The sequence below is a fragment of the Sminthopsis crassicaudata genome, chromosome 1, assembly GCF_048593235.1.
Source record: "Sminthopsis crassicaudata isolate SCR6 chromosome 1, ASM4859323v1, whole genome shotgun sequence".
NCBI classification, from domain to species: domain Eukaryota; kingdom Metazoa; phylum Chordata; class Mammalia; order Dasyuromorphia; family Dasyuridae; genus Sminthopsis; species Sminthopsis crassicaudata.
The window spans coordinates 395,707,346-395,731,897 of NC_133617.1; the positions used below are offsets into that span (position 1 = coordinate 395,707,346).

The 24,552-nt window shown below is 38.7% G+C and overlaps 1 protein-coding gene across 5 annotated transcripts in view; it reads left to right on the plus strand.

The window, feature by feature from the left end:
* NPRL3 (NPR3 like, GATOR1 complex subunit) overlaps window positions 1-24,552 on the plus strand; it is a 74,540-nt gene that overhangs the window by 43,594 nt on the left and 6,394 nt on the right. For all 5 annotated transcript variants that reach the window (XM_074279839.1, XM_074279840.1, XM_074279842.1 and 2 more), the window contains 6 exons: window positions 1,628-1,765; window positions 3,271-3,427; window positions 10,100-10,206; window positions 17,185-17,314; window positions 20,679-20,868; window positions 23,886-24,078. In XM_074279839.1, coding sequence (XP_074135940.1) covers window positions 1,628-1,765; window positions 3,271-3,427; window positions 10,100-10,206; window positions 17,185-17,314; window positions 20,679-20,868; window positions 23,886-24,078 — 915 coding nt within the window. The remainder of the gene's footprint in view (window positions 1-1,627; window positions 1,766-3,270; window positions 3,428-10,099; window positions 10,207-17,184; window positions 17,315-20,678; window positions 20,869-23,885; window positions 24,079-24,552) is intronic.

Genomic DNA, 24,552 nt, shown 5'->3' on the forward strand with positions numbered 1-24,552 from the left:
TCCATAAGAATACATCCTCATACAATATTGTTGTTGAAATGTATAATGATCTCCTGGTTCTGCTCATTTCACTTAGCATCAGTTCATGTAAGTCTCTCCAAACCTCTCTTTATTCATCCTGCTGGTCATTTCTTTTCTTTTTTTTTTTTTTTAATTCATTTTTCCAAATTATCCCCTCCCTCCCTCCACTCCCTCCCCCCGATGACAGGTAATCCCATACATTTTACATGTGTTACAATAAAACCTAGATACAATATATGTGTGTAAATACCATTTTCTTGTTGCACATTAATTATTAGCTTCCGAAGGTATAAGTAACCTGGGTAGATAGACAGTAGTGCTAACAATTTACATTCATTTCCCAGTGTTCCTTCTCTGGGTGTAGTTATTTCTGTCCATCATTGATCAACTGGAAGTGAGTTGGATCTTCTTTATGTTGAAGATATCCACTTCCATCAGAATACATCCTCATACAGTATTGTTGTTGAAGTGTATAGTGATCTTCTGGTTCTGCTCATTTCACTCAGCAACAGTTGATTTAAGTCTCTCCAAGCCTCTCTGTATTCCTCCTGCTGGTCATTTCTTACAGAGCAATAATATTCCATAACCTTCATATACCACAATTTACCCAACCATTCTCCAATTGATGGGCATCCATTCATTTTCCAGTTTCTAGCAACTACAAAAAGGGCAGCCACAAACATTTTGGCATATACAGGTCCCTTTACCTTCTTTAGTATTTCTTTGGGATACAGACCCAGTAGTAGCACTGCTGGATCAAAGAAGGTTGATAAGTTTTGGGGCATAATTCCAGATTAGAGCAAAGCTTCTTAAACTGTGGGGTCATGACCCTATATGGAGTCATATCACTGAGTATAGGAGTCACAAAATTATGATTTATTATCAGTAAATGTTTGATTTGTATACTGATTTTATATGCCTATATGTCTGGGGTTGTGTAAAATTTTCTTGGGCAGAAAAGAGGTTGCAAGTGGAAAAAGTTTAAGAAGCCCTTGTATAAAGGGGATTCTTTGAGTGGAGATCCACATGATGACCATTGAAGTCCTTCTGACTCAGATTCTGTACAGAATAGATGCTGAAGTCATGGTTAATGAGGCAAAATTCAAGCTCTGATGAGCTGTTGAAAGAAAGCCCAATAGCTGAATTTATTCTTTTGTGTGAAATATGTTCATTTTGCTCATTGATCGAGGGATAGTAATGATTAAAGATCTTACAGTAGATTTTTTTTTTAGCATTGTTACTGAACTGTAGATCCCAAGACTAGAAAAAAAGAATGTGAATGATTCCTATTATGTGCTTTCTTCATTTTCCAAGGAATAACAACTTTCCTCCTGTGGTTTTTCTATGGTATGAGAAAGTTTAATATCCACTTTCATGTTTCTTCTGACAAGCAGGAGCAGGTTGAATGAGAAACAGAATACCCAAGTTGGGATTTGATTTGTAAAATAAGTGGGTCTCTGCAATGTACTAAACATGTAAAAGGAAATCTCTTGTCAAAAACCATTTATGAAAATCCTACTAAAAGGGCCAGACAACCTATGGACAGTTTGATGCAGCAGGACACAGGTTTCACAAACAACTTATTGTAACATTTGATTTTCTGCAGCCTCTGTACCACTGGTGTGGTACGATTACACATCAATAATTGGCTAGAAGTGAGTTTCTGCCTGCCTCATAAAATCCATTATGTTGCAACAAATTTTATACCTCCTGAAGCCATTGAAAAGAGCCTGAAAGCTATCCGGTAAGTACATCTTGTTTTCCAAGGGGCTCATGCTCCCCCTTCTCTCTAGTAATTTCTAGATCATTGTTTTCCTTTCTGAATTGCTCTGTGCTCCAAATATTTTACTAATCACATTACTTCTGAAAGCTATTGAGTCCACAGGCCAGGTGCTTTTATGTGCTTGTTTCCTGCTTCAGAAATGGGCTTCTGCCAAATGTCATAGTTGAAATATGATAAGCTTTTATTTTAGACAAGGCAATGTCCAGAAGTGGCTGAAATGCCCTTCCCTTTGCTTCATCCCTGACACATCCAGGATAGGTTTAGATATTTCTCTGTGATCTTAGCCCAAGGCCTAGTGACCATTTGTTTTTTCTCAAAAAGGTGACATTTCATAGGAGTGAGCTGAACTTGTTGCAAGTCTGATTTTGTCATTGCGGACTGTCTTCTGAAAGCCTTTGTTGTTTCTGATTGGCTTCTTCATCAAACTTATAAATTTCCATCAAAGAAATAGGTTATAAAAACTTACTTCTTTTGGTTCCTCAGAAAACCAAAGAGTTGGTGTAGTACCTTGAAAAGGATGCTTGCCTTGTTGCCAAGACTGCTGCTTCTCACACCTCCTATGTCTGAGACTGTTGACAAGTCAGTTTAACCCTCTAGGCCATTTCATCTGTAAAATGTATATGATAATTCTTGTGAAAGAAGTTCTAAGCCAACAGTGAAGTTCAATGGGAATGTGCATTATTATCCTTCTCTTTCCTTAAATAAATTTCCTTGCTCCTAAAAACCTCTTCAAATTAGGCTTTTAGTTTAGTTTTTATTTCTCAGATGGAAAACTCTCCTCTTGGAGCATTTACATTTCAAAAATTTTCAAAGCGCTTTCCTCATACCGTATAGTTATTATCCCTATTTTACAGAACTCAAACCCAGGTCTTTAATTTTAAGTCTAGTATCTCTGAACTGTATTCTCCAGTAGTATTTTTAGCTGATTTTAGAAGTACTTATCACATTTCTTATCTCCTTTTTACCATTTTTCCTGACACAAGATCTGACTGAAATTCCCCTGTTTATTCCTTTAAGTTTTTTAATACCTCCTTAGCATTTGCAGTTTGGACTTAGCATTGTACCCTGGGCACAGGTGTCAAACACAGGCCTATGGGCTATTGCAACCCACAGTACTCCTGAATATTACCCAGAACAGGTTGAAAGATAATTGGCTAATTTTTAATAAAAGAAATAAAAATGCAAACATAAATAATGTGACATTTTAAAATGAAATCAATATGCAGACCACAAGGATTTTTATGTATGGATTAGCAGCTCTGTTTCTTTTTGAATTTGAAATCAATATACTAGAGTACAGACAGTGAAGCTGCCAAGTCCAGATTTGCTTCCGAATGTTCCCTCTTATAGTCCCCTGTTTAGTCTGTGCAGGCTGCGTGCTGAAGCAGAACTTGCCCCATTGCTACTCATTGCTTTGTCTGTTACTGGAATGATTTCAGTTAACATGTGGGTTTCTCTAATGGCAGACCTTACCATGCCTTACTGCTGCTCAATGATGAGAAGTCCCTACTCAGTGAACTCCCATTAGACTGTTCCCCTGCCCTCGTGAGAGTGATTAAGACCACCTCTGCTGTGAAGAATCTGCAGCAGCTCGCTCAGGATGCTGATCTGGCACTGCTGCAGGTACGTGTGAGAGAGGCAACATCCACTGAACATCTGGGGAAACTACTAGATTGTTATGGGTGGGAACAGGAATGTAAAAGGTGAAAGGATTAGAATAAGATTATTTGGTAGTAGATTAGAAGAGAGATTTGAAGACTGAGAAACCCTGCTAAACTGTTCCCCTACCCTTGTAAGAGTGACTAAGACCATTTTTGCTGTGAAGAATCTGTAGTGGCTCTCTCAGACTTACTGAAGGTCTGTATGAGTGAAGTAATATCCGCTGAAAAGGCTCCATTAATTAGTTTTATAACTTCGTAATATGTCATGGGAACTGAGAGATGAGGAATACTGGATTCTTCTCCTAGGAACATTTTATTTCAGTCCTTTTGACCAGTTTTTAAAGATGCTTCTACCACTTGCTTTTGATACTACTCTTCCGAAAAGTTCTGTTAGTAGAATTTTCCAAACTTTTCCTTGGCTGCTGTCTCCTGCTTCTCCTCACATTAGTCAGACACTCTTGGACCACCCTGAGCAATCTTTTTCCCAGCTGGGCTTTTACATATATGAGACAGATACACTTTTTTATTTATTTTTTTACTGTATGGTTCTCCTTTCTCATAGAATCCCAGAATGTCAAAGTTGGAAGAGATCTTTGAGACTACTAGTCCAACTCCCTTTTATCAATGAAGGAACCAAAGCCCCAAAAGAAGTGAATGGCCCAGCATGATGCAAATAATTAGTAGGAGAGCTGGGACAACATGTTTCCATACTGAGGTTTCATGCTGTTTGCAGTATGACATCTGCCTTCCATCTCACAGGTTGCCCAGTTCTGAGTTTGGAGTTAAGAAGATCTGAATTCCATTCTTATTTTAGATACTTACGAACTGTGTCACCTTAAGTAAGTCATTTTACTTCAGGTTGCCTCAGCTTCCTTAACCACAAAATAAAGATAATAGCAGCATCTGACTTTCAAGATTGTTATGAAATCAAGTAATATTCATAAACAGGTGCCAAACAGTGATTGGCACATAGTGGTTGCTATTTAAATGCTTATTTCTTCAGTTTCCTCATATGAAAAATGAGGATAATAATAGTACCTACTTCCCAGGATTATTATAAGGATCAAGTATTTTTAATCCCTTACAAATTTTAAATTTATTAATGCTAATGACATCTTGATATCTTGCTGGTACAGTTAACATTCTACTCTTGGATAATTTCTTTTTTGTTGCTTTGAGTGGCGCTACATTGTATATAGTTGTGTTTTTGACAAGCCTGACATAAAATCCTCTCTACTACTTATGTTAGGAATGCATCATTTTCCTTTTCAGATTGATCTTCAGTGGCTGTGTTTCCTAACACTTAGCTTCATTTTTCTACTTGATATACTTTCCATCAAAAACAGTTAGCAACTACTAATGAACTTAAGCAGTCTAGGAAATGTCTGTTTAAAGATGTGCTTCAGTGAATCTGTTTGTATATCAATAGGCTCTCCTAAAGAATCTGATGTGATTTTTTAATGTTTTCTCTTAGTCTTTAAAAAAAAAAAAAAAAAAAAAAAAAGCAGGGGGCAGCTAGGTGGTGCAGTGCCTTGAGTTCAAATCTGATCTCAGACACTTAACAAGTCCTAGCTGTGTGACCCTGGGCAAGTCACTTAACCCCAGCCTCAGGGAGAAAAAAAAAAGGCGGGGTAACATGTTTGATGCTCTGGAAACATCAGATCATCTGGGAAATTTTGTGAACTTTCATAAATTTTGATTAGGATCGTGAAAAAGGATAGATGGCATCAAGGCAGTCACTTAAGGCAAGAAGCAGCACCTGAACCAATGCTTCCCAGTGGCCAGTTTAAAATTGTGCGCATATACATGTTGGAAAAGAAGGTTAATTAATGCTTAACAAGATACAAAATTGACTTTATATCTTTAACCACTTCATGGAGAGGAAATGGACTGGTGTGGTTTTGGGGAGATAAGCCCAAAGAATTCTGAAAGTAGAATTTAGTTTCTAGATTAAGATGGTATGGTGGAAAGAGCACAGGACTTGGGAGAAAGAGAGTTCTGCAGCCAGCCCCTGCTTCTGGCCCAGATGAATTATAACTATGGCCATTTCATTTGACCTCTGCCTCAGTTTCCTCATCTAAAGAGCCGGGAATAATACTTGTATTGTCTAATTTATAGGGCTCTTATAAGATCATATATGTTGTAATTTGTGTGTAATACACATGTGATCATGGGGACATTAATATCTTTGAGCCTTTGTTTCTTTTTTTGTTAAAATGGGGGTTAATAAACCTGGAAGTGCTCTAGGAATGCAAGTCATTTGCCAGGCTGGTTAAAGTAATGCTGCCCTGGGCTTGGAAGTTAGCAGTCAGATTATATTTAAGGTATTTCATTCTACCTCCTAGTGCTTTCAAGTTAAAAACATACACAAAAAAGAATTTGCTTTCAGGTGAATATGAGGAAGGAAAGAGAGAATGTCTTTTAAAGTTTGAGTCCCATAGAGAAGGAGTTTTGTAATTGCCAAATGGCAATTTAAAATTTAAAGTAATTATTGATATATTTTATTTTTACATTAATTTTTAAAAAATTTTCACTCAAATTACTTTGTTCAGTTTGAATCAAAGAATTTCAGAATTGAAATGAAGTTGAAGAGGTCATCAAGTCCTATGCATACCTGAATCAGGAATCTCCCCCTGTCAGATTCCCAAATATCTTCATCTTACCTTCACTGAATGTTTTCAGTAATGGAAGAACTTGCTTCCTCAATGTAACCCATTCCATTTCTGAATAGTTTTAATTATTAGAAAGTTATTTCTTATAATGAGCACAAATATGCCTACATGGAACTTCCCATTATTAGTCCTGATTCTGCTCTCTGGAGCTAATTGGAATCAATTTAATTCCTCGTCATATGACAATCCTTCAGAATGTTAAATCTAATTTTCTGTATGTTTCACCTTTTCATTGCCATTCCTTAGTACCTTCCTTGCATTGGGAGTCATTCTTTCCAGATTTTAATAAGTTGGGTTTATGTGTGTCCCAGAAGGAGGACTACCTAAAGTAATATAGTTTACATAGAAGATTAAGGTAGTAGACTGATTAATGATATGTCACCATTGACATCACCATAATCAAAGGTAGAGTGAGACAAGGTTATGGAGGGCCATATATGTTAGGAGTTTCGACTTTATCCCATATGCAAGGGATAGCCACTGAAGGATTTTGAATAACAGAGAGGCATAACAAGAGTTGCTTTAAGAAGATGAATTTAATCATGTTTGAAATATGGATTGAACCTGAGTATTTATGAGATTGGTGGTGCCATTGTGAAGAAATAGAGAATTTGGAAAAAAGTGATTTGAGAAAGAGAAGGAGTTGTTTTGAAGACAAGTGAGACCAAATGAAGGTCTTCTTATAGGATACAAATGTGTTTTCTACCATTTCTCTCTACCCTTACTACCCCCAGCCCTAACTCCATCCCACCAGTGCATTTAGATATGGACCATTACAGCTATGGGACAGTCACTGACTTTCTCTCAACTGAAATCTCTCAGAAATTTGGGTCCTGTTGTTTCCTTGGAGTTAGTGGAGTTAGCTTTTTCACTTTATTTGTGTGCTCACATAGATGAAGGAAATTACATGAGTCATTATGGTTAAGGAGGAAACTAGAATCTGATCATTAAGAACAGTAGAACTTATGAAATGTCCCTATGGGACAAACTCATGACCTGTCCTCTACAGTGTAATGTCTAATCTCTGGGCCATCCAAAGACAATTTGATCAAATCTTCACCCTTTTGTGTGCTGTGAACCCCTCTTGCAGCCTGGTCAAGCCTATGGGCCCTTTTCTCAGAATTATTTTTTCAAACGCATAAAATAAAATACATAGGATTACAAAAAAAAAAAACAAACAAAAAAAACCATAGGCTATTAAAAATAAAGAAGTAATTTTTTTCCATCCAAATTCATAGACCACCTGAATTCTATTCATGGCCCCCAGGTGAAGAATATCTGGTTTATATAATTAGATATGACTTCAGCTTATCTAGATTCCCTTAATAACCTATTATTGATCTGTTAGCCATAGTTTAGTTCATTCTTTCTAGCTTTTTGGAAATTTGGGATTTTGTTGAGTTAGGTTCTGTGCTCCATGGCCAGGTTGATTGCCTTCAGGATTTGGTATAATGTCTTCCTTAAAGCTTTTCCATGAATGATATTAAATTGTATAGGCTGCACTCCCACCCTTATCATTAATACTCTTTTTTTTCTGTGTTAAGATCCAAGTCGTGTAGTCTAAAATGTTCAAATGGTGTGCTCAGTCTTCTTCAGTGTATCTAAAGTTAAAATGTGCTCCTAGTAAGAAACTTGTAATAAAGTATAATACTATTATTTTCATTAGAGTTCTCAAAAGACTGTGGCAACAGAGCACATGCTTTGGCAGATTCCACCAAACTGAGCAAAGGCTTGTCACTCAACTATCATCTGGGAGACCCACTTTAGCTTAATTTGGAGGGGCTTATTATCAAATGGTTAGTCACAAAATGATGAATTTTTCACCCACAGCAACTCATGAGGATCATCTGCTAAAGGTATGGAAGTCTTCATCACTGGAAGAAGTTGTCTATACCGATGAAATCTTGGCTCATTGGGAATATCGCAAAAGACAGCTAGCAACTTTTAGTTATCCTTTTAAATATGCTCAACCTGTTCGTGAATATATTACAGAGGGCATAAATTGAAACATGATAGCCTACAGGCATTCAAATATAAGATGAAGAGAATGGATATGTAAAGAAAAGCTTAGGAATTGTAGTTTGAAGTAAATTAGAGGTCCTCCCTATTTTTTGTCTATTTAAAGTAAGGATCTTTCTCTGATAAAAATAAGAAGTACAACTTCCCCTGATTTTCCCTTATAAACTTGGACATGCCTAGAATTGCAGCTATAAAAGCGATTTCCCACAGCAAAGTGATCTTTGGTGGCTTGGGCTTTCTTTAATTTGTTCATTCTAATTCCCTGCAATGGGGCTTCCTTTTAGATATATAAGTACTACAGGAGAGTAAGAATGCATAAATAATCTACTTTGCTTTCAGTAGATATAAGAGACTAAGACTGAGTCCCTAGTCATCTCTTTTTGGCTGCATGAGAAGAAAACTTGAATGGAAGTTATAGGGAGGTAAATTTCAATCTGTCATAAAGAGGAATTCCCTAAAAACGAGACCCATTCAACAACAGAACAATGTTTCCTTATAAAAAAGTGATTTCTTCTTTGCTGGAGGTATTTAAACTGAGGCCAAATAACCCATCCACTTGTTAGGTGGTGGCAGGAGTGCTAGTCTTGAAATGAGAAGATCGGAAGTAAAATCCAGCTCTGCCCTTACTGGTGACCTCAAGCAAGTGACCTTACATTTTTGAACCTTACTTTCTTCATAAGTCAACTGGAGATAGTTGTACTGCCTGCAGGAAAAAAATCAATTTATTCCATCAAAAAGATCAAATTTTAACAGTTTTATTTTTTGTAACCATGATGTGCTATACCAGTGGGCATTGTGGAACTGCAGCCATGTGGCAATCCATGCCCTGGATGGGAGGATTGTTTGAGTGGTCTCTCAAATGACTATCATGTTTTGAATCATGTAAAACCTTGTACCATTTGCCAGTTGTTTTTCTAGGACAAGGATTCCCAATCTTACTGTCTTCCCATTCTTGAGCTGTCTTCAGTTATCCTGACTCTCATGGATTTCTCTCCCCACCAAAAAAAAAAAAACCAACAAAAAACCAGACATCCTCTCAGAACAAAAATAATTTAACAGTTTTTTTCTTAAAATTAAACATGCCAGGGGGCAGCTAGGTGGCACAATGGATAGAGCACCAGCCTTGAATTTAGGAGGGCCCGAGTTCAAATCTGGTCTCAGACACTTAGCACTTCCTAGCTGTGTGACCCTTGGCAAGTCACTTAACCCCAGCCTCAGGAAAAAAAAAAAAAAATTAAACATGCCCTGTGGTATTTCGAACTAACAACTGTGATGTGTTAAAACTCTCAAATGTTGACAAGTACTTGTGTGTACTGTTAAACCTACTCTGTCCTGAGTAAAGTTAAAGTGTTAACTCAGACGAGGCCTGACACTGCCTTTGTATGGAACGTGAATCCCCGTGAAGTGCCACATGGCCCTTGACTCCTACCATTACGCTGTAGTCGTGGTGACAAATGACCTGTCATAAGGAAGCCAGCCCTTTCCCTCAAAGAGGCCAGGATAGCAGAGACCTCTGATTGAAAAAATATGACCCTTTTTAAAAATAGGAGTGTGTTGAACTACACAGGAAATGAATACAAAACAGCAAATTTCAGGTTCAGCTGTTTAAGTTAGGGGGAGGTTCTGTCTATCTGCATAATTTTTGCCCACTAGGACTTGGTAGGAAAATTGGAAATGTAAAAATTGGTACTGAAGAGGGGACCAGTACAAAATAGGAAACAACCCTTGAGAACACATTATTTCATTTGAAACTCTGATTTATTCTTACCTGCCACATGTTGTGTGGGGAGGTCTCTTCAGAGAACTGTGATAATAACCCCCTGAGGAAGCAGAGATGATCCCTTATTCTTTTGGAATAATAGCTGACACCTCTCACCCAGAATGAAACCCAAATTGCAATTTGCTTATTTTTCCTGTTTCCCTTACCTCCTGTGTCTCTGCAGGTTTTCCAGCTTGCTGCTCACTTGGTATACTGGGGCAAGGCCATCATCATCTACCCACTGTGTGAGAACAACGTCTACATGCTGTCTCCTAATGCCAGTGTGTGCCTGTGAGTAGGAAGTGGCTGAATGACTTGAATCACGCCATGGGGGAAATCATTTGGTCAAAAGTGAAGGCATTAGCCACCTCACCACCTTTTTTTAAACAGCAGTTTAAAAAGATAGTGGTCAAAAAAAAAACAATAAGGCACTTGTATCCTCCTTATCTACTTTTTTTCTATAGTAGAGTTTAGTCATTATTGTTGTTCAGTCATTTCTCAGTTTTGTCTGACTTTTTGTAACCTCATTTGGGTTTTTCTTGGCAGAAATGCTGGAATGCTTTGTCATTTCTTTCTCTAGCTTATTTTGTAGATGAAGATGTTAAGGCAAATAGTAGTAGCTTGCCCAGGGTCACCCAGCTGTTTAAGTGTCTAAACTCAGATTTGAACTCAGAAAGATGAGTCTTCCTAACTTGAGACTTAACCACTTTATCTACTACACCACTTTACTACCTCCTCCTATAGAGAGCGAAGAGTAAATCCTTGTACGGTCTAGCCTCCTGACATCAGAGTCCATGATCTTAAGATCAGGTTTTGTAGCTAGAATTGTACTCCTAATGTTGTCTTGGACTTGAAGTCTCCTAGTTTCTCTAATGTACAAATGCCAGCTATTTGCTTCTGCAGCTTAAGCCAGAGTTCAGAAAGAATATTTGTTAAATCATATTGAATGAAAGAAATAAGGGTGAAGATGGAGAGAATAAGCATTTTAGTAAGCAGCTACTTTATGTCAGAAGCTTTAAAAAATCTGATTTGATCCATACAACAGTCCTCAGAGATAGTTGCTATTAATGTTATCCCTATTTTACAGTGGAAGGAACTGAGGGTCAGATTGGTTAAGTGATTTGCTCAGAATCACATTGTAAATGTTTGAGTCTGAATTTGAACTCAGGTCTTTCTGACTCCAGATCCAGGGCTCTGTTCACAACACCAATGATCATCTCTGTAAGTCAGGTCATTTAGTATAAATTGGTGATGTTGCCTCATGGAATAACAGACATAAACCTCTTCATTTCACAGTTCAATTCAATTGGTGAGACATTGTTCTAGACAGTGGGGATTTTAAGACAAAAATGAATTATTTATTCTCTTCTCCCAATGAGCTAACATTCCACTAGGGGAACATAGTATATATAGAGTCTTGTAGTTGATCTCTCTGCCACAAATTTCTCCATGTTCTAGTCCATTCTCTGCTCAACTGTCTAAATGATCTTCCTAAAGAGCAGATCTGAGCAGCTTCCTATTACTTCTAGCATCAAATATAAAATATTCTGTGTAGCATTCAAAGCCTTTCATAACCTGCCCCCCATCACCAGTTTTTTATACCTTATGCCACTCTCTTGTGATGCAGTAACACTGGCCTCTCAAATAAGATATTATATCTCCCAATTCTAGGCATTTTCGCTAACTGACTGTGTCCCATGTCTGGAATGTTCCTCCTTCCTCATCCCTGCCTTCCGCTTTCCCCACTCTTTCCTTTAAGTGCCAGTCAAAAGTCCACCTTATACAGGAAACCTTTCCAAATCCCCTATGATTTTAGTTCCTCTTCTCCGAGTTTACCTCCAGTTTATTCTGTTTGTGCATAGTTATTTTCATATTTTCCCCCATTAGACTGTGAGCTCCTTAAGAGCAGGAGATGTCTTTTACCTTTCTTTGTTTTAGCAGGAAATATAATAAATTCTGTTGCATTATAATTAAATATTGAAATTTAAATGTCTATAGGGTATCCAGGTGGAGAACAGACTTTTTTTCTTTTTTTTTATCTAGACCTATGATTTCATATGTGTGTAGAACTTCCTTTACTAAAGTAGAACAGCAACTCTTCTGTACCTTGCAGTTTGAAAGGTGGCCTGGGGCAGAATGAAGTTAAGTGACTTGCCCCACAGTTGGAATATGTTGAATAATGATTTATTCGGTGTCATACCACAAATCAGTGGTAAAGCTAGGGTTAGAATTAGCATCTCTTACCTTCTAGTCCAATGCTTTTCCGGCTTCATGAGCCATTTTCCTGGATGTATTCTACCCAGGACCTCAAATAGCCTGTTCTCTTTGTGGTCCACTATAGAGAAATAGTATTAAACACTGGTTGGTTCCTTCCTTCTCAGAGCCTCAATTTCTCTATCTATTTCATAAGAAAAAGAATGCCCTTTCCTCACATATCAGGAATGCCATGCAAGAAATCTGGTAAGAGATATATGAAAGTATTTTGGGAATACAAAGTAACTTGGAACACAAAATGGGGGTAGTATTGCTTTTAGCTAATACTACCTTTGGCGGGGGTGGGGGGTGGGATGGGGGTGTGGGGGAGGGGTTGTTTATTTGTTTGTTTTTCACCTCAACCAACTCTTGAAATATTTTGTTCACATGTACAACCATTCACTCTAATCCTGTTGTTTCAAGTACTGCTTTTAGTGCTCCAGCCAGGTGGTTGATTGCAGATCTGATTATATCTTCAAAGCATATACCACAATGTATTAAGAATCCCAGTTTTCACATACCAATAATGTGAAAAAAGGTTGTGAATTCAGTGATGATGATGCTGTGTAGAAGAGAACTCATGATTCTAGTGTGTTACCCTACTGGGGTTCATTAAAACCACTAACATTTCCTTTTTGATCAGAGTAGACTAAGGGGATGCCATAGAAACAGAACACTTGGATGCCAGTTCTAATAATAGATGATATTTATATGACACTTCTAAGTATACTCATGGTTCCCTTGTACCTCATGGCATTTGAGCCCCATAACCTTGTGGTATAGATGATTCTCATATCTGTTTTACAGGAAAGAAGAATCTGAAGCTCAGGTAATTTAAGCCATTTGCCTGTTGTCTTTTAGCTAGCAAATATGTTGGGGTTCGAATATATATCTCTCCAAACTCCTAAGGCCAGTTGTTTCTTCTGTTGCACTTGATTACCTTTAACTCAGCCACTGAAGCATTTGACAAAATTAGTCCTGGCTATACTCACAGAAAAGAGGAAGAAAAGAGAGCTAGATGATAATACATTCATTCACTTATTCAGTGATTATTTTTAGGTGCCTGTTATATATGCTAGGTGCTTTGCTAGGCATGAAGAAAAAGCAAAAATAAAAGGACTTTTACCTAAAGACTTTATATTCTATTGGGGAAATAGTATATTTAGGAAATTAAATGAAAAATATGTGCAAAGTAATTTCTAGAAACAGGATTTTAGCAACTAGAGGAGAGGGAGGAAATTTCTGTGGGAAGTAGCTCTTGTGCTGAACTTGGAAAGTAGCTAAGGATTCTGTAACTTTCCAGCAAAGAGCGAGGCAGGGGCAACTTTGAAATGTTTAGAATGGAATGCTGGAAAACAACATGGAGGCTAGGCACAGTGTGCATGAAGAGTAAGGTGTCATAATTCTGGAAAAATAGGTGGGAGTCAAAGGCTTTTGAGGAGCTTGTATTTTATCCTAGAGTCAAGATAGTCACTGAAGTTTTTTGAGCATCTGAGTGACCTGGGCTAATTTGTGCTTTAAGAATCTCAATTTGTTAGATGAAGAGCTGTCCTGTACAGAGGATAGAGAACTGTCTTTGAAGTCAGGAGGTCAGGGCTCACATCCCACCTCTGACCCATTCTGACTATGAACTGCAAACTTCCCCTTCACTCCATCTCTCCACACCCAAATCACTTGATTTCTCATGGCCCACAAAACTTGCTAACACTATAAATTGCAAACCAGGTTTTGATTTGCATGGTGGAAGGAGTTTCCTCACCAGGAATTCCCTATACCAGTAAAATCATTGGGTTGGTTCAAAAATCCAAAACCAAATAAAAATGGAATATAAATTTGACAAGGGCATGAAGCACTGATTAAACAGGAAGAGAGACTGACAACTTCGAGAACTGTTAAAAGTCAACAGTAGTCCAGATAAGAAATAGAAGTCCTGAACTTGACTTGAGCAAAGATGGTGGCTGTGTTAATGGGAAGAAGGCAACAGATGTGTTGTGGCAGTAAGCTTGACAAAATATAGCCGCAGAGGAGGTCTGAAGGAGAGGGAAGAGTTGGGCATGAGTTGAAGGTTAAAATTGAATAACTAGACACAAAGATTGCTGATAAATATATCAATGATGTATCTGTAAATATATAAGTGTAAGATGGAGAAGTCTTTAGTATTAGTAGTGATGCTAATTAGTTAATAAGCACTTAAACTGTGCAAAATTGACCACTAGGTGGCACAGAGCATAAAAATATTCCTGGAGTCAGGAGAAACTGAGTTCCAATCTATCTTCAGACACTTAATAGCTGGGTGACAGAGAGTAAGTCACTTTAAACTGTTTATCTCAGTTTCCTCATCTGACAAATGATCTGGAGAAGGAAATGGCAAACCACCCCAGTGTCTTTGCCAAGAAAACCCCAAATGGGATCACGAAGATTCAGACAGAACTAACTCAACCAAAGTGCAAAGTCCTGTGCTTTAAGAACAGTTAGATAGCCCCCCATTTTAAGGAGCTCATATGTATAGAAAATGTTGTTTATCCCTCATTCTCCAAGAGGACCATGACATCAGGGAAGATGATGCCATAACATGTAAATGAATTGAGGGAGGGCTGTGCAAGGTCACCTGCCTCACCTTTTCCTCCAAAACCATCTGGATTCAGTGGCCAGATATGGATCAGGATGTCTGGAGATGGCCCTGATAGAAAGTATTAGCTAAAGTCAGCTGGGAAGGTCCCATGGTTCTTAAGGTACATCAGCAAAAAAGATGGTGATTTTTCTTCTTTAATGTCATTTATATGATAAAATCCTATCAGTTTCTATTGTTGAACCATTTGATAGAGTTAAGGACTTTGTTAAGAACTTTCTTCTCTGGATCTTCAATAATTATGGCTGAACTTTTTATAGAAGCAGTTGCCCGGCTGCATCTCCATAGTGACTATTTTCCAGGAATATGAGCTGAGGGTAGTGGGTTGAAAGCATTACTATTCCAAAGCTCTTGGGTTCAGGATCTTGGGCTGTCTCAATATAGATCAGAGAGGAAATGGTGGTCAAGATGGTGGTGGTGGTTTGATTTGCCAAACACATGCTGCCTCCTGTCTCTTCTTTAGGGTGCCTTATTGGTTCAACTAAGTTAGCTTACTTGCCCTATATGTACCAATTGGCTGGCCCCTGCTCCTCCACAAGAGTTCTATCTCTAGGTGATGGCTGGAAGGATTGGGCCGGGATCAGAACCAGTGGCATGGAGAGCATAGGGTACTACTTACAGGGCCTCTGTGCTTATCTGCCTATTGGTGACGTTTAGTCAGCAATTGTTGCTGGTGATGATGAGGAAGGTGGCCCCTTCTACACAATGATATCCCTCCTCAATGATAGCTGGGACGGCTGAGATGGAAGCAAGTCTGGTGGTTCCAAGGAGACTCTTGAGTTCAGGGTCCTAGGCTGTTTCCTCAGGGTTTGAGGAAAGATAGCAATCAAGGGAATAGAGGTAGTTTGACTTCCCTGGCACATATTGCTTCCTGTCTCTCCCTCAGGGTGCTTTGCAGCTTCAACTAGGCCATTATCTCAGGTATGAAGACCTAAAGGACTCACATATCAAATTTTAGACTGACATGAATCTGGGGAAAATGTATTGATGATACATTAAGTTCTGAAAAGAATAATAGACCAAATCCAATAATATGAAATTTATAAAGAATAAATGCAGTATTAGCTTTGAGTTTAAATAAACCAGCTGCACATATATGTATGGGAGAAGTATAGCTAGAGGAATTAATAACAAGACGAAGAGCTTTTTAGTGAGCTACAAACATGTGAGTTAGCAGTTAAAGAAGCTAGTGTGGTTTTAGGCAATATTAATAGATTCCAGTGTCTAGCATGAAATGGTTAATAGTTTAATTGTACTCTTTCCTTGTCAGACCTCATCTTGAATATTGCATACAATAATGAACACTAAATTTTAAGAAAGGTATTAATAACCTGAGTGTATGGAGAGCTTAAAGATAAATGAATTGGAAACTATGGCACATGAGGATGGGCTGAAGGATTGGTGGATATTTATTCTAAAGAAGAGAAAACTCAGAAGGGGATATTGTCACTGGCTTCACATATTCTAAGAGCTCTCATATAAGACAGAGATGAAACTTGTTCTTCTTGGGCCCAGAAGGCAAAACTGTGAAGTTTTTTTGAAGAATTTTTGAAGAAAATTATAGTGAAACAGATTTTCACTTCATCTAAGAGTGGAATAGGCTGTCTGGGGACAAGGAAGTACATGGGGAGGAAATTCCCTCTCATTGGAGGATTTTTAAATGGACATTGGCCATATGCTGGACTGTTTTAACTATTTAGGTATAAATTGGACTAAATGACCTCTAGCTCCCTTTCAAGTCTCGGCTTTATGATTATGTAATCCCCATTGCCAAACGTTCACAGGAAAAAAAGTTATGAAACTAAGACATACAAGGAGCATTCCCAGAAAAATATGCTTAACTGAAAGGCAGAACATTCGTGAAGAGGGAAGATGAGAAAATCAGAAGTGCACAGAATCTACTGTACCTTAAAGATGGGGGCCCTCCAGTTCTGCAAATCTTTTCATTGTGGTGGCATGTTTAAGTTAAAGTGAAATTCATTTATCTCACTTTCCTTTCAAAGAACCTAGATTATAAGATTGTTTAAAGTCATAAACTTTGCATTTGCATAGTTCCATCCCAAAGTCTGCATGCTTTGTTGATCTCTAACAACCTTTAAAACAAGAAATGATTCTCTTTTATGTTCCTATCCAGCCCACTTAATCTTTAAAGAGAGCAACTTGCTTTGCCCTTGACCAGAAAATACAAAGTGAGGAAAATGTGTGAAGTATATATGCCAAGAACATAAGGATAATATAAATTTAGCCTACATTAACCAGTAAAAGCATGATGTCCAGAACAAAGGAGATTCTAATCCCACTGCATTTTGCCTGTCAGACATCTGGAATATCATTGTGCCCATTTCTGAGAGAGGAACATGATTGTTTCTTATTCTTGTTTCCAACAGATATTCTCCACTGGCTGATCAGTTTTCTCGGCAGTTCCCTGCTCATGATTTGCCATCTGTTCTTGCCAAATTTTCTTTGCCAGTTTCCTTATCAGAATTCAAGAGTCCTCTTGCTCCACCAGTGCAGGAGGTAAGTTGCTGGAGATCATCACTGGGTTGGCCTCAGGGCAAGGGTTAAAGAAGGTAATTTCTAAAAGCCCCTATATAACTCACTTCTTTGCAGTGTTTCAAGGAAGCATAACTTTACATGTTGCCCATATTGTTAGAGTTGTGTGACAAAAAATGTATTCATTTTAGCTCTTTAGGCTCCACTTGCCAGGCAAGGCCTGCCCATATCATTAACATTCTAAAAATTCCCCCAGAGTATAGCTATGTCATAGTGTGGATTTCCCAAATGGGGTTACTTGATTTAATTAGAGTGTGGGATAAGTTAGTTGGTTTCTCTGTACCTCCTACCAAAGGGGCTCCCTTATAGGCTAAAATGAAGTGCTGGAAATTTCCCTCTGGAAGGATGATATTGACCTTTGACTGAAAGGACGAAGCTTGAGTTCAGCTCCTTACTGGGACCTGGGATGTTTTTCCATCAATATCAGAAGCAAAAAGAGCTTTGTTTTCACTTGTGCCTAAAGTACTGAATCTAGGCTGTGGCAGCTCCAGTGAGAGAAGAGAATTGCTGTTGGCACTGTGTATCCTGCTCTTCAGGGTGCACAAAGACATTCATAACTGAACTGTAAGAGAAAGCTGGTGAGAAGAGCCAGCATGCCAGGTACAAGAGTAGCCTGTCATATTTTGGCCCCGAGAATTGCCTTCTGGTTGATTGTTTATCAGTCTGTGCCCCATTGTGAGAAGTGTTTAAATCAAGAGGGGAGCATAATAATTATCCATTTTATATGACTCACTCTGCATGTTGTTAACCCTGGCTGCTGTGATGGATGATAAATGAAGGATGGTTTATTAAATATTTACTATGTATGAGAGCAGCGAGGTGACTCAGTGGATAGAGCACCAGCCCTGAATTCAGGAGGCCCTGAGTTAAAATTTGGTCTCAGACACTTAGCACTTCCTAGCTGTGTGATCCTGGGCAAGTCACTTAACCCCAATTTCAAGGAAAAAAAATAATGCTTACTATGTATCAAGTACTATGTTATAAAACAAACAAAAAGGAGCCGGTCCCTTTCTCAGAGGAGGAGACAGTATATAGTGGGGGATGGTGGCTGAATAAAGGAATTTTGGCCTTAGGGATTACAGGGAAGGTTGTTTCTAGAACAAGAGATGAAAGGGGGGAGGGGAGGGATAGAAGGGATAGAGAGAGAGAGAGAGATCAAATATTATCTGAACTTGAATGAGATTCATTACATAGTAGTTGGCTGGGAGGGCTAGAAGAGAGGTTGAAGTAGAAAGTCCCAGGGAGGATACTTTGAATAAGTCTGGGAATGGAGCAGTTAGAAATGTTAATTTCTGTAGGTGGAAAACAGTTTTTACTTAGACATCAAATGGGGCATTTCTAGGGGATACTTTTATTATTTTTATTATTATTACAAAAAAGGCATCATTGCATGCCCTATTTTTTTCCCCTTTCTGAAGCTGCTCCCCTTTTAGGAAGGTTTTCACACTGAGATGACATTGACATGTAATTGACACAATAAAACAAAAGTGTGAGGAGTGAAGGGATAATTTGGTTTCCATCAAGTAAAGATAAGAAATTTTTTAAATGTCTTATACTTTTTGGCATAATCAGCTTTTTTCTCCACTTATAGCTTCTGTGTGACTTAAGTCATACTTTATTCTATATTTTGGTTCTGAGTTCTCAGTAGGTGAATTAGCTATTGTAAATTGAATTAAAGAAAATGTTTACTTATGTTGAATCTCCCTCCCAGACTTGCCCAACCCATTTGCTACCTCATACTTACTATCAGGTGTTCACAGAAAGGATGTGAGAGACAGAAATGAATGCCTAAGAGCTCCCACCATGATTGGGTAACTTTGGGTTCGATTTGAATGATTCTGCAGTCTTGGTAGCTGATGGCAGTGTGGAGAATGGCTCAGACTATTTCCTGCTATAGATACAGAATATTACTTAGGGACTCTGGTCCTTGGACATTAACAAGATGCCCTTACCTTTTCTGCCCCAAGGACTCTTGCTAATGTGTCTTCAAACACATTGGCCTTCTCAGGTAGAAGCCTTTTCTATGAATTCTTCTGTACTCAGAATCAGTAAAAGCATTTGAGGTTGGAAAGTGCTGCCTTTGTTGGCCTTACTAGTTGGAACTTTCTGATTCCAAAGGATTGAGAAGCACTAAAATATAAGATCGTAGATTTAAAGATAGAAGAATCATTAAGCCCTGGCATTCACACCTGGTAAGTTTTTAAGGCATTATTTGTGTCCAGGACTTACCCACTATTCCATATTGCTTTCTTCCATTCATAGGAAGTTAGAATGGGGCATTTGAGACTGAATATTGCCTGTTGGAAAGGGTTCCTTTGCTTTTTTTGTTTTTGAGGGGGACACAGACAATACAGAAACAAAAGTGAAATGGTCCCTCTTAAGAGATTCATTTAATTTTGCATAAATAAGAATATACAAAATAAACAAGGAAACTTTCTGGAGTGCTCTAGCATCTGGGCAAACAGCCTTTGAGTGCATTCTGAAGACAAGTAAAGGTAAAAAGAAGTGAGAAAACAGAGGCATGGAGTACTGGGGAATGGTGATGAGGAAAAGGGAGATGGTGGGTGAAGACAGCAAGGAGGTCAGTGTGGCTCAACCAAATTGTATGAGGAAGGGAATTGGATAAGGAGGCTGGAACCAAGTTGTGAAGAGCTTTAAGAACCAAATAGAGGAATTTATATTTGATCCTGAAGGAAGTAGGGAGTTATGGTAAGTTTATTGATCAGGAGAATTGACCTGCTTTTGGGGAAAGAGACTTCAGCAACTGTATGGAGAATGAATTGGAGTGAGAAGAACCTTGAGGCAGGGAGACCAAATATTCCAAATATCATTCTGAGAGGACAGTGGAATCTAGTAAAGTGATTTTTAGGGTTGGAGGAGAGTTGCATATGTTTGTAGGAAGTTGGGAAGGAATCGATAGAGATTGAAGATTAGAAAAGGAATGATCTCTGTTGGAGAAGAACAGAAGTAATGGGATCAAGGAACCATGGGAAGAGGTTGGCCCTGGAGAGAAGAATCACTTCTTCATCACAGACTAGAATGAAAGAGACTGGAATGATGTTAGGGAATTTGGAGATGCAGAGGATAAAGAACTCAATTTAATTAGAGAAGTCTGGGGTGAGGTTTTTAACTGAGAAGGTGATTCTGGGCCTGACATGGGGCCACACAGATGGAGGTAGCAATTGATGCCTAAATATGATTAAAAGTGCATGTGGCCACTGTTGGATGTCAGAGTATCATTTTTCTTTTCTGGGCTTGACTTGTCCCTGAAGTCTGGTTTTTCTTTTTTTTATGTTTTCCCTTATGAAATCCCCTACTGTCTCTATAGACACAACTCATCCAGATGGTGATCTGGATGCTTCAGCATAGACTTCTGATCCAACTGCACACATATGTTTGCCTGATGGTGCCCCCCAATGAAGAAGAGAGTCGAACACGAGAGGAAGATGTTCCCTTCACCGCCCGCGTTGGAGGCCGGAGCCTTAGCACGCCCAATGCCCTGAGCTTTGGCTCACCAAGTAGGATCACCTTTCTTAAAGCCCTAGCTTTGCCTCAGAAAGGGGAGGGAGTTTCTCAATGTCTCCAACCCCAGGAAGATGTGAGGAATACTTTGACATCAGGGCTCCCACCTCTCATGTTCCTGGCTTTGGGAACTTGGATAGCTGGATAATTTTGTATGTGCAGATATGTACTCAATAGGAAGCAAATACTTGTCTTAGGAATTCTTTCCAAGCTCACTACAATGTTTGCCTGTTCTCAGGCTATGTTCCCCTTTGTATACATATGTATACAAAGTTCCCAGTTCTTTGCTCAATCCTCAGAGCTCCAGAGGGAGTAAAGCCAAATTCTTTCTTAACCTGGACTTGGGCTCCAAGTTTTCTTATTTTGGTCACATCTGAATGACCTACCCCCTTCCATAAGTTGGCTGAAGGAGTACAATTTTATCCTGATTCCAAGAGCATTAGGAATTCCTGGAGCTGAAGAGGGGCCTTTCTTCTGTCACTGCTTATACGCTTTCAAACCAATGAGCCATAATCATTTTAAAGAAAGGATTTACAGCATTCCATAGTAATTGATCAGTTAGCATTTTATATATTCCCCAAAGTTCTCTGCTATGGCTCATCTAAAGCTCTTGCTATGGTATAAGGCTTTGTCTTCTCTTTTTTGATCTTAGGTATAAACTCTACTACCTTGGTGCCCATCCTGGATCTAAAGCCTCCCTCTTTTTTTTTCCAGCCTATAGAGGATGTGTCTAGCTCCAAGTCTATAAAACCAGGCTAAAGTATTGTTAGAAAGCATTTTGTGAAAGCATCTGCTCCCTAAAAATAAGATGTTATTATTATTATTTATAATAACTCACAAAATTCCCAGACCTCCAAATAACCTTCATGATAACCTCAGGAAATAGGTGTTGTAGAGATTATTAATCCCTGTTTTCCAGACAAGGAAGCTGAGAATCAGAAGAATGAAGTCACTAGGCTGTAGTGTTAATAGCTCTGAAGCACCAAGGCTTGGCTTTGACTTTAAGACTACAGACTCCAAGGCCAGGACCATTTCTTCTCTACAAAGCTGCTGGAGATAATCCCATTGGACTGCTAGAACAGGTTCCTAGGAATGTCAGGAAGTCCCAAGTCTGAACCAGGGACAACCTGGAAACAGCTAAACCAAGGGCTGGAGAACAAGGAACTAGCCATCAGGTTTTCTTCACATTCATAGAGGGAGCAGTTGAACCAAACTTCTTGCAAAGTAATTTTTTTGAGGAGATGCTGATTTCCAGAAGTACTTCTTAGCAACAACAGCAAAAATGCCAGTCAAACTGTGTTTTCATTTAAGCTGGGACTGCTTTTGTAACAACTCACTAGAATACATATGTTTCTGTGAACATATTCCTTTCCAACAGAAACTGTGCTGAAACTCCATCCATGAGCTTGGTGTTCAGAATTCTCGGAAATGCCATTAAAACCCATTTAAGAGGCACATAAGAGAATTAGTCCCAATACTTTAGATTCACACTTCTTTAAAAGAAACAGATCCTAAACCTGTATTTCCTAGAATGATCCCTGTATCCCAGACTTGACTCCAAAATATATACATACATATGTATATACATATACATATACATATATATATGTGTGTGTGTATATACATATATATATATGTGTGTGTATGTGTGTGTGTGTGTGTATAGCTGTTTGCAACTTCTCCCCCATCAAAGCTGAAAGTATGCTCTCATTGAAGACAATTTCAATTTCAGGGTTCACTGGGCTCCAAAGGTAATTCCCATATAGAATTTGTAAAAGTTCTGAGTAATAGCAGGAAGCTGTTGGGCTAAATGCATAGCTTCCCAAAAGGTCCTACTTGGAAAGACAAGGAATTTTTTTTTAAGATATAGGACAGACATTTATTTCCTCTGCCATAAGACATTATTAAAGCACAAAAGACATATAAGTACATATTTAAAATATCAAGAAATAACTTATCACAGCTTCCCTAAAAAAGTAAGAACACTTTATGGGATTAACCAACATTTTCACTACAGTATTATAAGTTTGAGCAACTTACAAGGGCCAGACCTGTTGGCTAACCAAAGCATAGTGTGTGCTTAGCCCTTTTGGCTGCTGCTTCCTTCTGGACAGTGATCTGAATGTTTCTTACAAAATCAGTCATTGTTTCTAAGTCTGCAAAAAAAACCCACAACAACTCTGAACTCTTTATACAGAATTCTTGTGCCCCTTTTTCTTATCTCTAAAGATGGGAGCCATGGTTAAGATGGTGGTTGGGACTTTTTCCATTCTTGGACTTCTCTGGGATTCTTAGGATCATAGCTTTAAAACTGAAAAAAAAACAAAAACAAAACAAACAAACAAAAAAAACCTGGTCTGATCCCCTATTTTACAGAAGAGACTTGAGACCCTGAGAGATTAAATACCTTGCCAAATACAAAGCCAAATCCAGGGCTCTTTCCATTTTCTTTTGTCATGTTTTGCCATGTTACATGGATTTCAGAAGTTTAGAGGGACTTTGAAAAAATCCTAAAATAAAATTACCTGTTACCTGCAGTCTACTTCACCTTAATCAAACATTCCTCACATTGGCTTCTGTAGTTCATATTACTTGCCTCCCTTACTATTGGTCACCCTCATACCCATGTACCTGTTATCCCCCATCCCTATCAGAATTCCTTAGTGGACACAAGAGAAGGAATTGTTTATTCCAGATCACAAGGCTGTGTAAAACAGCTGGCCTTCAGGGGAAAAGGCCATTAAGAGAAATGGCAAAAGCAAGAACACCAAAGAGTTGGCTTTTCATGGGGATGGGCAGATAAATTGGGCCAGTCAGGACGTGGCTTTTTCTGGTACTGTTTTTAACAAAGATGTCTGTTCAGCGGCTTGAAGTAAATGCACATGCTGCCAAGAGGAATAAAACAAGGCACACTACCTTTTGTCTTAGTTCTGAGAGAGGCCTTGACCTCACTTAGTCCTATAAGAGAAGTGTATAAGGTTCTATTCCCTAACCACAGCTTCTTTCCCTGTAGCCAGCAGTGACGACATGACCCTCACAAGTCCCAGCATGGAGAACTCCAGTGCTGAATTGCTCCCCAGTGGAGACTCACCACTGAATAAAAGGATGACTGAGAATCTCTTGGCCAGTTTGTCAGAGCATGAGCGGGAAGCCATCCTCAGTGTCCCTGCTGCTCAGAATCCTGAAGATCTCCGCATGTTTGCCAGGTGGGAACTTTGTTGTAACCAAGTAGTTGGAACTTTACCCATTAGACTGTGGGGAAGAGATTTGTCTGGGATACAGGGATCATTCTAGGAAATACAGGTTTAGGATTTGTTTCTTTTAAAGAAGTGTGAATCTAAAGTATTGGGACTAATTCTCTTATGTGCCTCTTAAATGGGTTTTAATGGAATTTGAGCAGATTAGTGATTTGACAAAATGTCTGCCTGTAAGACTAACTTAAGCAGTATGAAAGAACTGGAGTTTGGGAGAAATGAAAATAAAAGAACATACTTGATAGTTGTTGCTATCGTTCAGGAAAGTGTAGTAGAGATTCAACTAAAGTGGTCATAGCTTCCTAGATTAAGAGTTGGAAGAGACTTCAATGGTCAGAGTCCCATCCCCTCACTTTACAGAAGAGAAAATTGAAGCCCAGGCCATCTCACAGAGCTGGTAAGTGTCCGATTTGAGATCTGAACTCT